Below are 14,507 nucleotides of genomic sequence, written 5' to 3' on the forward strand. Positions count from 1 at the left end.
GGCAGATATGGTTTTCAACAACAACAACAATCTTACAGAGCGCCCCCTACTGCTGCTTACAGACAACTGAACAGGAGGAAACAGACCCAACAGGGAAGAAGTAATGGTAGGAAACCGTGACGTTTCCCCAACACCTGCAACAGTTCGGCCACGCTTCAACACCAAGACGCCGAACATTTCTCGTCATTTCAGCCAATGGGAAAAGTAGACCTCGGACAAGTGGGTCTTGGAAATAATCAAATTTGGAGACACCTTAAAATTTGTAAAACTCCCTCCTCCCCATCCACCTTTAAAGAAGCATCCACCACATCTAGCTCTTCTCAGGAAAGAGGCAAGGAGTATGCTACTAAAAGGAGCTATAGAGAAAGTGCCTCACTCCCAAGTGGGAAGAGGTTTTTACTCCCGTTTCTTTTTAGTCAAGAAAAAATCGGGAGAATGGAGACCAATCCTAGATCTGAGGAAGCTGAACAAATACTTGCAGAAGAAATCCTTTCGCATGGTTACTCTTAAAGAGATTCTACAGCTTCTAGACCACGCAGACTTCATGACAACACTAGACCTGCAGGATGCATACTTCCACATCCCGATCCATCCCAAACATCAAAAGTTCCTCCATTTTACTGTGGCAGGTGCGCATTTTCAGTTCAGGGTTCTCCCTTTTGGCCTGCGTTCAGCTCCAAGAGTTTTTACAAAATGCCTTGCTCCGTTTGTGGCTCATCTCAGGCTGCTAAAAGCTCCTTCTTTTCAGCAGGCTTCAGAAGCAGCACACACCTGCCTTCGCATGTTTCAATCTCTGGGACTGTCTCTTAACTCCCAAAAATCAGTTCTTCTTCCGTCTCAAAGGATTCCGTTTCTGGGGGCAGTTTTGGACACTATCCAGGACAAAGCATCCTTGTCCGCAGAAAGACAATCACATCTGGTTTCTCAAGCGTCGGACCTGCGAAAAAGGTTTGCTTCTGTGAGGAAAATAAAATCCTTTCTCGGAATGTTGTCCTCTGCAATCCTTTTGGTTCCTCACTCACGTCTCAGAATGAGACCTATCCAAGAAGAACTGGACAGTCAATGGCTTCAAATAACAGGGTAATTCGACCTGGTGAGGATAACCCCGGCTATGCGAGAGGCTCTGCTTTGGTGGCAGCGCTCCAGCAATGTCTCGACCAGGCTTACCTTTCTTTCTCCCCCACCAGAATTCATCTGGACTACAGACGCATCTCTCCAAGGATGGGGCGCGCACTTCCAAGATCTCTGCATAAGAGGGAAATGGTCAAAACTGTTGTCAAGAATGCACATCAACTTCCTGAAGCTTCAAGCAATTTTTCTGGCTCTACAGTCTTTTCTCCCACGACTTCATGGTTCATCAGTCCTCATAAGACCCAACAACACCACTTGCAACCATTACCTAAACAAGCAAGGGGGGGGGACTCGTTCCCACATCCTATCTCAGGAAGCGCAGACCATATGGAAATGGCTCCTTCCTCATCGCATTACTATAAAGGTGGAGCATCTGCCAGGAGTAAACAACACTCTGTCGGACACTTTGAGCAGAACATCAAATTCTTGCCACGAATGGGAACTGGAACAATCAGTTGTGGAACACATTTTTTCAGATGTGGGGCAGACCCAACTTGGATCTCTTTGCCTCCAAAGCAAATCGGAAATGCCCATTCTATGCCAGTTGGGATCCAGAGACTGGCTCTTGGGGAAACGCCTTCATGATGAGATGGACTGGGATTTTCGCTTACGCTTTCCCTCCCTTTCCGTTGCTCCCGAGGCTTCTGAGAAAACTGGAACCGTGCCGAATGATTCTCATTGCCCCACGGTGGCCACGTCAGCACTGGTTCACAGAGCTTCTCCTACACTCAGAATGCAGTGTATTTCATCTCCCAGTGTCTCCAACTCTATTGACAATGAGCAAGGGCCAGATTCTCCACCCGCATCCAGCCCCTCTGCAGCTTCATGCCTGGCTTCTGAGCTCACTGAATTCAAGGAGCTAGATTTACCACAAGACTGTAGGGATATACTTGCAAGAGCTCCTTCTTCTCTATAAACCTATTCTCTGAAATGGAAAAGTTTCTGTTCTTGGTGCCGTGATAATGATACACATCTCCTGGACTGTTCTCCAGAGAAGGTTCTCCCCTATCTTCTCTCATTAGCTAAGTCCGAACTCATGTTCGCATCTGTTAAGCTGCATCTGGCCGCAATCTCAACTTACAGACGTTCTACTGGCGGCCCATCTCTCTGCTCCAACCGTTTGGTCAAGCAATTTTTGAAAAGTCTTTTCAGGGCTTTTCTGCCCATCAGAGCTCCTACCCCTGAATGGAGGCTTAATCTGGTTCTATCTCAGCTCATGAAGCATCCATTCGAACCTTTGCACAAAGATGAACTTAAATATTTCGCCTGGAAAACTGCTCTTTTGTTGGCGCTTACCTCTGCTAGGAGAGTCAGCGAAATTCAAGCATTTACTATCAAACAACCATACCTAAGGTTCACCAATGACTATGTTCTCTTAAGGACGAATCCTACATTCATTCCAAAGGTTCCATCTTCTTTCCATCTTAATGAGCCCATTATTTTACGTACCTTCTTTCCCAGTCCGTCTACTCCGGCTGAGAAGGCCCTACACACTTTGGACATTAAAAGGTGCCTTAAATTCTACTTATCACAAACTGTATCCATTCAGAAGTCGGATCAATTGTCTGTATCTTATGGTGGTCAAAAACCAGGTACAGCAGTGATGAAGTCTTGATTTGCAAGATGGATTGCATCGGCGATGATTCAATTTTGCCACTTTAAAGCTGGAAGTCCTCTGTCTGTGCAGCCTAAATCTCATTCCACAAGGGCGTTGTCATCATCGGCAGTGCTTTTTTCTGGAATGCCGTTGGAGAAGATTTGCTGTGTTGCAACCTTTAAGAATGTGCACACATTCACACGGCATTACTGTCTGGATCTGGCTACAGAAGCTGAGTCAGCTGTTGGTCAAGCAGTGTTACGCCCCCTTTTCAAATAAGGTAAGCCTCTTTCGAGAGGTGACTACCTTGTTTTCATGCTTTTGAATGCTGTCTCTTTTAATTGTTAATGTTTCTAATGTCCCTCTCATATGATGTGGCATATGGTATACGTATTTTTACAATTATATTGCACAAAGTGTCTAATGTGGTCTATATAGTACCCACCATCCGCTAAGGGACTACGTTTTTTACTGCTAGCTATTCTGATTCAGGCATGTGATTCTATGAAAGATACCCCAATACTGGATAAGAAAACGAGTTACTTACCTGTAACTTCAGTTATCCAGTATTGGTATCTTTCATAGATTCCCATGCAACACCCTCCTCCCCGGAGAGGCTTCCCTTATTACTATATTATACTTACTGTCACTTGTGCTACGAAAATCTGAGGGACTTGCCTCTCTGTGGAGTATTCTAGAAGGTGCTGAAGCCTGATTGGCTGGGTTCCAAATTTGGTTCTTTTTTTTACAAAAGGACAAGGATAGGCTAGTGTAGTGAGTTTATGGTCAATTATAGCCTATTGTATGATATTTTACTACTATTGTGTATATATTTTATTTGTACTGTGAGACTCCCACCTCGACGGTGGGGATGATTCAGGCATGTGAATCTATGGAAGATACTAATATTGGATAACTGAAGTTACAGGTAAGTAACTAGTTTTCTTCTTCAACTCGCCCCTCACCTTCTGTGGGACTGGTCTGCGCTGTGCATCCTGACACACAGAAATCATAGTTCTAGGTAAATCTAGGGGAATCTGCATCCATTCATTCTCTGCCCACCCGTTTGTATGATATTTCTCTCCTAGGTGCTCGTATTTAGTCATAGTCAAATCCTTTATTCAATCAAATACAAAATGATCATAAAAGTACAAGATAAAAAGCCTGTTTTCAATATTCATTTTCAATTTAGGCAATAAAATAATTCATTTCATCCATAATTAAAATTTTAAAAACACTCAAGAATTTTCCATAATATAAAACCGGCCATTACCCCATCAGATCTCATATAGTATACAATGATTATTAAGTGCTCAATCCAGTAACTAATGCTTTCCCCCTCTTTTTTCATTTTTTTTTTCATGCTGGCCCATAGGAACGAAGTTAACGAAAAACAAGTCAGGGGTCCGATAAACTTAAAAAAAATATATATTGCCACCTGGCATTGATTAAAATTCATTTTCTGTAATAGCGGTTTTAAGAAGTCATTCCTCTCCTTCTCATATAGCCTTCAAAATAGAATTAAATGCAAATCAGTTTGTCACATGGGCACAGAGTTAGATCAGCATGATTATTTGTTTTATCAGGGTAACCTAACATGAGTGGGATCATGTTCAAACGAAACCTCATCAGTATAAATCTGTGTTGTGCGTTTGTGACATCTACCAAGTAAAAAAATTATCCTCTCTCTATCACTGGAGGGTTTGAGCTAAAGGTTGCAACTGCGTGCTTCTGTCTGTCGTGTTCCTTCCTATCATACCCCACCCTCTTCAGAAACATATTTTTAATCTTTTCCTTTGAGACCTTTTTGCATTCAGATGGGTCCTTAAACAGTTGAGATAGGCCAATGTTATTCAAAAGTGTTTCTACATAGCCCAGCCATCTGGACCACCTGCAATTATCCATTTTCAAACAGTTCTTGATTATTGTTTGCGTCAGTGGGATTGTGTCCCTTCGCCAGATTGAGTGCCACAGAAGAATAGGGGCCAGTTGCATTGTGTCTGTTATATAGGGAAGTCCCAATTCTGACTGTAAAATATAGGTAGAGGCTGGAATGGGGAGGCCAACTAGGGATTTAAAAAACTTGTTTTCAATAATTTGAAGGGCACCAGTATCTACAGTGCCCCACACGCCAGCCCCGTACGTTACTGCTGCCTTAACTTTGGCCTGGTAAATGTTTTTTATTGGTATGAGCGGTCTGTCACCCAATTGTTTAGCAAATGTTTTTACGGCAGACAGTGTTCTTTCCATTAATACCTTCTTCCTTCCACTAACCTTTTCCATGACAAGTCCTTATCAATGAGAACCCCCAAGTAAGGGAAAGAGTCCACTACCTCAATCCTCTCCTTCTCTACATGGAGATAAGGTATTCCGTCTCTTTTTCTTGCTCCCACTATAACCTCAAAGGACTTAGTGCGGTTTACCCTCGGGTCTAATGAGTCCATAAAAGATATGAGGATATCCGGTGTTGAAGGCCGCACCCCGTCCTTGCGATCAACACCGCATCATCTATGTATGCCAGAATAGGTAGGGGTTGCGAATTAAATATTGGGACATCTCTTGTAGTCTTGGTAAGGGCCATTTCTACTCCATTTGTGTAGATGGAGAAGAGAAATGGAGCAAGGTTGCAACCCTGCAAACCTGCCTTACTCCTCTAGCAATTTTAAATAAACATGTACAGTCTCCATTTTTTGTATATCGGACGGAGGTCATATTGTTGGAGTACAGTTGTTTAATAAAAGTCAATATTGATTGGTCAACCCCCATTTGCCCCATGATAGTCCACAGCTTTTCATGGACCACACTGTCGAACGCTGCCGACAGGTCCATGAAAGCCATGTATATTTTCCCCTCCTTCATCCTGGTGTATTTTTCTATTATAAGTGCTAGGTTCAAGCACTGATCTACGGTGCCTCTTCCCTGCTGGAACCCGTATTGGGCCTGGATTAAGATGTTGTTCTCCTTGGCCTATCCCTCTAATTTAGAAAGGAGGAGCCGGCCAATATTTAGTCATGTACACCAAATCTGAATCGTGTGTCACCACCTCGGTCTCCAAGATTTTAGCCTTTTCATCTGTAAGGGAATTAAATGTTCTGTCCTGCACAGTAGCTGCGCATTGCAGTACAATCTGCCACTTCACTGGGGAATCCTGTGTCTCAAACTCCGCCCCTGGACTTTCTATTGGAACCTGCACAAACTGTTCATGCAAAACTGCAGTCTGTCTGTATATGCCACTTTATCACGTTTGCTTCATCCCATTGACAAATCGCATTATGTCTTATTGTTATCTGCCCAGTGTCTTTCAATGAGCAAAAGCACTAAAGCATCTGTATTTGTCTAGCTACAGTCCACAACTTTAAAAGCATACTTCTCCAGTATTTGGGGTGTCTTTCATAGATTCACATGCCTGAATCATTCCCCGTCGTCTGAGTGGAAGTCCCACGGTACATAAAAAAGCAATAATTATGCATATACCAAACGAAAAACCTTGGTAACCTGAACCAGGAAGTAAAGTAGCCTAAGCTACAAGGGAAAAAACTTCCAGAGCTGTGACTATCACTGTCATTATATACAGTCCAAACTGCAGCCAATCAGGCGACAGCACCCACCAGAATGTTCTCCTCAGAGGCTCAGGCTGTCAGATTTTCTCGCACAGGAGTGAAGTAATATACCATAGCCTAAAAAGCCTCTGAGGGGAGGTGGGCGGGTTGCATGTGAATCTATGAAAGACACCAATACTGGAGAACCACAGATTACAGGTAAGTAACTATTGTTCTTCTCCAGTATTTGGGGTGTCTTTCATAGATTCACATGCCTGAATCAGAGTAGATAGCAGTACATAACCTCTTGCTCATAAGACGCCACTTTTTATATATATATATATATATATATATATATATATATATATATATATATATATATATATATATATATATATATATATATACACGATATACATTATGAAACAGTATAACCATACAGAAATACACATGTGTTTCAATTTATGCAAAACAATTTCACATCACAAAAAGCGTCTTATAAAAGCATAGCGGAGGAGGGAGAACAGAGGCTCACCTTATTTGAAAAGATTACGTAGAACAGCTTGTCCCACTGAACCATCCGCATCACTTGCAGCTTCCAAACAGTAGTGTCTGGTAAACGTATGGCAGATGGACCATGTTGCCGCTTTACAGATCTGGTGAAGAGGCACACCGGCGAAAAGAGCTGTAGATGACGAGATTGCTCTCGTAGAGTGTGCTCTTGGGGTCGCTTGTAGTGGTCTTCCAGCTTGATCATGGCATAAACAAATTGCAGCTGAGATCCAACGAGCTATGGTTGGCTTTGATACTGAATGGCCTTGACGTGGTCTGCCATAAGCTACCAAGAGCTTGTCCGATTTGCGCAGCGGTGCTGTACGTTGTAAGTAAAACTTCAGGCATCTCTTGATGTCTAGGGAATGCAAGGCCCTTTCTGCAGCTGTTTGCGGATTCGGAAAGAACGTTTTCAAAACTATGGGTTCATTAAGATGGAAATCCGTCGGGACCTTTGGCATAAATTTTGGATTAGTGCGCAGCACCACAGAATCAGATGTGAATTGCAGAAAGGGTGGATGAATAGTGAACGCTTGAAGGTCACTAACCCTTCTTGTAGAAGTTAGAGCCAATAATAAAGAAACCTTCCAAGAAAGGAACTTTAGATCCGCCTTGTGGATGGGCTCGAAAGGATGCCTCATTAGTTGTGAAAGCACTATATTAAGGTGCCAAGAAGGAGGCGGACGCCGAATAGGCGGAAACATCCTAAATAGCCCCTTAAAAAATTGTTGGATGACTGTTGGAATAGAGAGAGTTAGTACCATCCTGTCGGAATCTTGAAATTGCAGCCTAGAACACCTTCAAAGTAGAGTGGGAAAGACCAGACCTCGCCAATTGTAGAAAGAAAGGTAGAAGTTGTTCCGGCTTTGCGTGCTGTCGCCTGATTGGCTGCAGTTTGGACTGTATATAATGACAGTGATAGTCATAGCTGTGGAAGTTTTTTCCCTTGTAGCTTAGGCTACTTTACTTCCTGGTTCAGGTTACCAAGGTTTTTCGTTTGGTATATGCATAATTATTGCTTTTTTATATACCGTGGGACTCCCACTCCGACGACGGGGAATGATTCAGGCATGTGAATCTATGAAAGACACCAATACTGGAGAACCACAGATTACAGGTAAGTAACTATTGTTCTTTCTTTCCCTGTGTTTCACAAGTACTAAAAATAGCACACTGCTCCAGAACTGGCACACAAGATACACTGTCACATTTCTAAATTGACCACATTTTAAAAACATTCTGCACAGTCTGTTGTGCAGATTCAAAAGCACATTGCTGCATTTCTTTTTTCAAAATAGCGTTTTTCCATGTAGAGCAAGATTCATCATTCACTGGCATGTCTGACTTATACCTGCAACCAGCGATCGCTAATTCTAAGAGACTGGTCTGTTTATTTTCCTACACATTCACATTTTCTCGGTTCAAATTCATTTTTTGCTGAGGAACGTCTAAGTTCTCAATTTTCACATACAACTCATCGGAATAGCTGGTCAAAACAAACCGCTTCAGAGCTTGGTACATGTTTAACTCTTTTTTCAAAGACTTGTTTTCCATCTGAGCATCAGCCAACTCTCATCTCAGCTCACTACATTCTTTTTCTAAATGTTCAAATGTTTGATACATGCTGAACAATGCATTCAAAATGACACCACTGTTTCTGTCTGAAATACCAAGTTGTTTTCCCTTTTCAAATAATTCAATTGGCATCTGGGACTCTGCAACTGTAAACATGGGCATTTTTTAGAGCATTTTCCCCTTTTAATTTTCGTCTTGAATCTGGTTCATGATACCAAGATGTTTTGATTGTGCCGATCAGATAATACAAAATCTTCCACACGATAGCCCAACACCCGGCGCAGCCAAAGACTCAAACACAGCACCTTTAGAAAAGGGTTTTATTTCACAAAATGCAAGGACTCTCTCTTGGAATAAGGCTTGGGGTTTTATTTTACACAATGCTCTCTAACAGAAAGGCTTTCCCAGATGTAAAATGCACAAGATTCAAATACACGAAGATATATATATATATATATATATATATATATATATATGTTTATATGCAAGCAATAATAACACAGTTGGTAAATATAATGCATGAATAATACTGATGAATAAACAAGCAGCAGATAATATGAGATAATACTCAAGCAAATATACGGGACGTCCTGCAAAAGATCAGAAAGATATCTACACTGAATAGATTAAATGAGAACTTTAGCGGTGCACCTTGACTCACTCACACATCACAAAGAAAGCACACTCACTCACACATCACAAAGAAAGCACACTCACTCACACATCACAAAGACAACACATCAAATGATCACAGCCACTGGCTTATATCACAATGGCAATAACCAAAACTCAATACATCACCTGGTGCAAACACTGCATCTCAGACTGTGGAAGTAAACAGCCGTGATTGAGAGCCTCATTAACCAGGGTCCACTCTCTGAGGTAGATGCGTCCGCCCCACTCAGATTCCAAACTCCCGGTTTCCGAGTCAGCAACCCTCAGCTTTAAACACACTAGAAGGTTTGAGAAAGACCTCCCTATCCCCCCCCCCCGGGCCAGAGGAATCTTACCAGAACTGGCCAGGTTCCAAGCCAGCATTCCCACGGCAGGAAGGAGTTCTCACATCCCCTTCTCCAAATCTCACATGTTCCAGCCTTTATCTTGACGAAGCTCACAAAGCCTTTCAGAATACATAAATAATCCCTCACAAAAACAGAAAGACCTTGAACATAAATAATCCAACCAACTTGCAAGTGCTGCTGTGCACGCAGAAAAGCTGAAGCAAGGCAAAGCCAGGAAAAAAGGATGACATGAGGCCATGTCAACGCCAATAGTAAGAACTTCAGAATTCTCATCAATCTACTACACCGAGCACATGTGTGCATCACTGCCCACAACACTGCGAAACCAAAGAGTACAGTCCACAACTCTCTCTCTTTCATGCTTTCAAATGCACATCCCACATGCTCTGCTCTTGGCAAGGCTGTTGTTCTCCGTGACAGCTCCCACTGAAAGACAGCAAGATTACAAGAAAGAGAAGCAAGGCATATGCAGGACCGTTGTACATCCAGGCTAGGAAAAAATAACACACTAAAGTCAGTTAAAATAATGGTAGTCAAAGGTCATCACTGGGTGTTAAACCACAAGAGTGCCTCTAGCACTACAGGACTGGATCAGTTACTACAGTGTCACAACGTGCGTTTACCGTGACTTTTTCTGCCAAATATTACGGGTTAGCTGTGTTTAGCTAGTTATTATTTTGCATGTCCATGTATGTCAACTAATTATATTTTCTTTGTTCACAGTATTGCAATGGGGGAGATCTGGCAGACTACTTGCAAGGTAATTGATTTTGATATAGTGCTCTTACACTTAGTTTTTTTTTTTTTTTTTTTTGCGACACCATGCAGTGAAAGTTGCTAAATTAACATTCTGGACTGTTCTCCCTGAAGCTCTTGACTTAGCATAAATGTGCCTATAGATTTGATATGATCTCACACACCACGATTAATCTTTCCTTGATCTGTACTGCGTATGCTTTGCAAGTAAATCCCTATCAAATGTTTTACATTAACCATGCTGACACATATAACATTAAATATTTTTAATGCTTTTCAGTCTTCGTTCGTCTAATTTTTTTCACATTTTATATGTGTATCATCAAACGGCACATTTTGTGCAACATGCGCTTCTTCAATCATATCAATACCAGATTATTATGAATGAATCCTATGAGAAATGTTTTTTTCATTTCAATTATATATAAAGGGTCAGATGCAGAAAGCCATTTTGTGATCCAGATCATGTGATCCCAAAATTGCAGGGTTTGTGACAGCAAAAAGGTTTTTGATATGCCTGAAACCCAATTTCTGAGTCCGAAAAGCCACTGTGACTCTTAAAATGGGTTTTGGGACTGAATTGCAATTAGAATAGGGCATGAAAATGCTGTCCCTCCTAAATGAATCAATGACATTGCAGTCGCAAACTGTTCACCAGTTACCGGCATCGCAAAGGACTTCACATCTGATAGAGACTTCTATGCGCAGATTCCTTACCTGGATTTTTTTTTCGAGCAGTACCCCTGCGTGCTGATGGTGGCATCGTTTGGTCTCCGTGGCGGCGTCCATGGCGGAAGTGACATGCGCGCTGCTGATTTATGCGCCACTCTAGCGTGCTGACGTCAGTCCTTTTTTCATTCTATTCCAGTCAGCACAAATTCAAAGAGTGCTACTCCCAGTCCCTTTTTGACTGTCTTTTTTTCGACCTGTCTCCTGGTATGGCAGGGATGTCCATGAGTAAGGCTGGATTCAATCCCTGCAGCACCTGTCACTGGCAAATATCTGTGACGGATATGCACCTCTTCTGTCTCTGGTGCCTTGAGTGCAGCCACAACACCAAGACATACACCAATTTTGGCACCATGCTACTCTAAGCTTTAAGGGAACAATCCCTCAAGCTCCTCGCAGCCCGACATGTGACACCACGACTGTCTCGATCCCAGTCGTGAGGAAGATCTAAGGATTGATTGCGGCCCCATAAATCTTTGTCGCAGTGGTACCACTCTGTTAGGGCCCACAAAAAGAAGCCAAGAAAGAAGTTGAAGAGGTCTTCGACTTCACCACATCCGTCGCAGTCATGAGGCAAGGGAGGGAGTCCTGGCTCCATGTTCAGCCTGGGCCGTCTCCACGCCTCCCCGAGTATTCGAGAGCCAGAGAGACTGCTGCCCAACTTCGAGAAATCTATGATGCCATGCACCTCATATATGGGTGGCCCGGGCTTGCTCAAGAGTCTTTGGGCCCCGTGGGTTCGGGTTGGGCCCCTACTGATTCACCACAGGCGGGGTCCTCACTCAGCACTAGATGGACCCCTTGGTTCCATTTATGGATTCGATCTGCACCATTCGTGCCACTTCGACCTTCCCCCAAAGCCGGTCCTGCTGTCGATGCTCCCGGCGCCATTCCCATTCTTATCTCCGACTACGACAAGGAGCCGGAGGGGCATCGTCTAACGCTTACTCTTGTGCCGACTGGAGCCATTGCCTCTAGGCCAGTGCCCTATTTCTGTGGGCTAGGAGTTGGGGAAGATTGGAAGTGGCCAATGGATCCTGAAGAATACCTGCCCCTAGACCCAAATATGGACCATGTGAGGAATTGGCGGATGTCAGTGGGCTGGACACCTCCTCAGATACTGGCTTGACCGCTCCTCCTACTGTGGATACGGAGGAGGGTGCCACATTTGCTATGGTGGTGAGGAAGGCAGTTGAGGTACTGGACCTTCAGTTGCCCTCCATGACTGTCAAGGTGCATCAACCAGGAGTCACCCCATCAGAACTGCTTCTCCCATTTAGGAAAGCCCTAGCGGATGTCTTGCTCAGTGCCTGGTCCAAACCCTGCACAGGGGCTCCTGTGAAAAGGACAAATTACTGCTGCCATTTCCCCGCCCCAGAGGATCCCTCTTTTCTCACCTAACACCCTACTCCAAGGAGTATGATGGTCCAAGCCTCCATTTCCTGTGAAAATCCTGGCACATTCCCTACCACCCCACTGGATAGTTAACCCAAAAGGCTGGGCACCTTGGGTAAGAATTTTTTATTCTGCTGCCAGGAGGAAACACGGTCTGTGATCACTGCATGCCTTTTGGACCGTTACTCCCATTCTCTTTGGGATTCGGTTACACAAGTGCTGCTTATGGTCCCAGAGGAGGCCCGGTCCCTACTCTCGCAAGCTATGACTGATAAGAGAGTCGCAGCTAAATACACATGCCCTTTGTTGGCGACAAGGCAAACTCAACAGCAGACCTATGGCCAGGTCCTTGGGCCTTTCTTTGGCTCCCGTCAACCCCAGTCCACCTTTTGCTCCTTTCGTGGTCATGGCAGGGGCTTCCAGCCTCGTCACTACTCGCCCACCATTGCCCGCTAGTTTCCCAGCCCCTGTGTGTTTATGGATGCAGCATCAACAGACCCTGTGTGTCAGACAGCCAAAGGTCAGGCCAGTCCACCACCATCCCTTCAGCCACAGCCTCCAAGCCTCTTTAGTTTGCCCTCTGAACATCATGGGCAACCACTGGGAGGTAGGATGCGCCATCACCTGCACCACTAAAGATCAGTAACATCAGAACGTTGAGTTCTCCAGATTGTCCGAAGGGGCTACTCCCCCCCCCCCCCCCCCCCCCCCCAACTCCTGACTCTCTCACTCTTACGACACTTGCATACGATTGGCTGATGGTGGACCATCTCTTCTTACTCTGCCAGGAAGTGGCAGCTTTTTTGGCCAAGGGAGTATTAGAGAGGGTGCTGGCATCAGAAGAAGGGCGTAGTTGCTATTCCTGCTACTTTCAGATGCCCATTGACAGAGGTATTCATCCTAGCCTAGGCCTGTGCCCTCAATTTCTTTCTGAAAAAAGAGTAATTCGAAATGCTCATGCTCTCACAAGTCCTGTTTTCCCCTGACACAGGAGACAGGATCGTGGCGTTGGACTTGCAGGACACTTATTTCCACATCTCCATCCTGCCTGCCCTCAGACGTTACCTACTGTTCACGGTAGGTCACAAGCACTTTGTTTGCTATGCTACCTTTGGCCTCACTAGCACCCCTCTGGTATTCACCAAGGTGATGGCGGTGGTTGCTGCTCATCTGCAGAGATCAGGGCTGCCATGATTCCCCTATCTGGACGACTGGCTGTTGAAGGCGGGCTCACCTGGGACAGCCGTCTCCCACCTCCAGACACTGGCGGACCTTCTGCACTCGCTGGGGTTCACTATCAGTGTGCCAAAGTTACACATGATCCCTTTTCAGATACTCCCTTTCATCAGAGCTCTTCTAGAAACAGTGCAGCTTTGGGCTTATCCTCCTAAATGGCGAGTTTCAGCCTCTATCCTGGGTTTCCGTGAGACTACCTCTGAGGATACTGGGCTTCATGTCATCGTGCTGGTGACACATGCCCACTGGCCTATGCAGGCTGGGCACTGGGACCTGAAGTTCCAGCGTGCAGCATCAGGGGTATCTCTCCAGCATAGTTGAGATATAGGAGGACACTGCAAAAGATCTACAGTGGTGGTAACAAACCGCATTTGGGCCAGCGGCAGACCCCTCTCCCTTCCCCAGTCAGATAAGATAGCAGAGACAGATGCCTCACTCCTGAGCTGGGGTGTCCATCTGTGAGAGGATGGGATCAAACGTCTCTGGTGGAATCCGGACTCCACATCAACCTCCTAGCAATCCGGCTGGCATTGGAAGCTTTTCTACCCTCCACCAAGGGTAGGCTAGTGAAGATGTTCACGGACAACACTATTGCCATGTGGTACTGCAGCAAACAGGACGTTGTAGGGTTGTGGACTATTTGTCAAAAGGCCCTGCGTCTCTGGACATAGCTGGAACATCGGCAGTTCCTTGGTGGTTCAACACCTGGCGGGGATCTCACAAACTCTGCCGAAGATGCCTAGCAGATTACAATGGTATTTCCATCCGGAGATATATGGCAACGTCAATTTCAGCAGTGGGAGAGCCTGGGTTAAATCTGTTCGACAAACTGGTACTTCGGACTCGAGCATCCTTCTTGTTGAAGGTAGTCACCCCGTTAATCATGGGCCAATCCGTCACTTTGCCTTCCTTTTACACTCTTCCTCATCTCTCAAAGAAAGAGGAGAGACTCCACCGGCTAGAACCAAAAAGAGT

General features: G+C 44.6%; 1 protein-coding gene across 1 annotated transcript in view; it reads left to right on the plus strand.

Moving 5' to 3' along the window:
• ULK2 (unc-51 like autophagy activating kinase 2) overlaps positions 1-14,507 on the plus strand; it is a 604,281-nt gene that overhangs the window by 210,571 nt on the left and 379,203 nt on the right. The window contains exon 5 of the mRNA XM_085649334.1: positions 10,140-10,176. Within this exon, the coding sequence (XP_085505460.1) occupies positions 10,140-10,176 (37 nt within the window). The remainder of the gene's footprint in view (positions 1-10,139; positions 10,177-14,507) is intronic.

Source organism: Triturus cristatus, chromosome 3_2, assembly GCF_964204655.1.
Source record: "Triturus cristatus chromosome 3_2, aTriCri1.1, whole genome shotgun sequence".
Classification (NCBI taxonomy): Eukaryota; Metazoa; Chordata; class Amphibia; order Caudata; family Salamandridae; genus Triturus; species Triturus cristatus.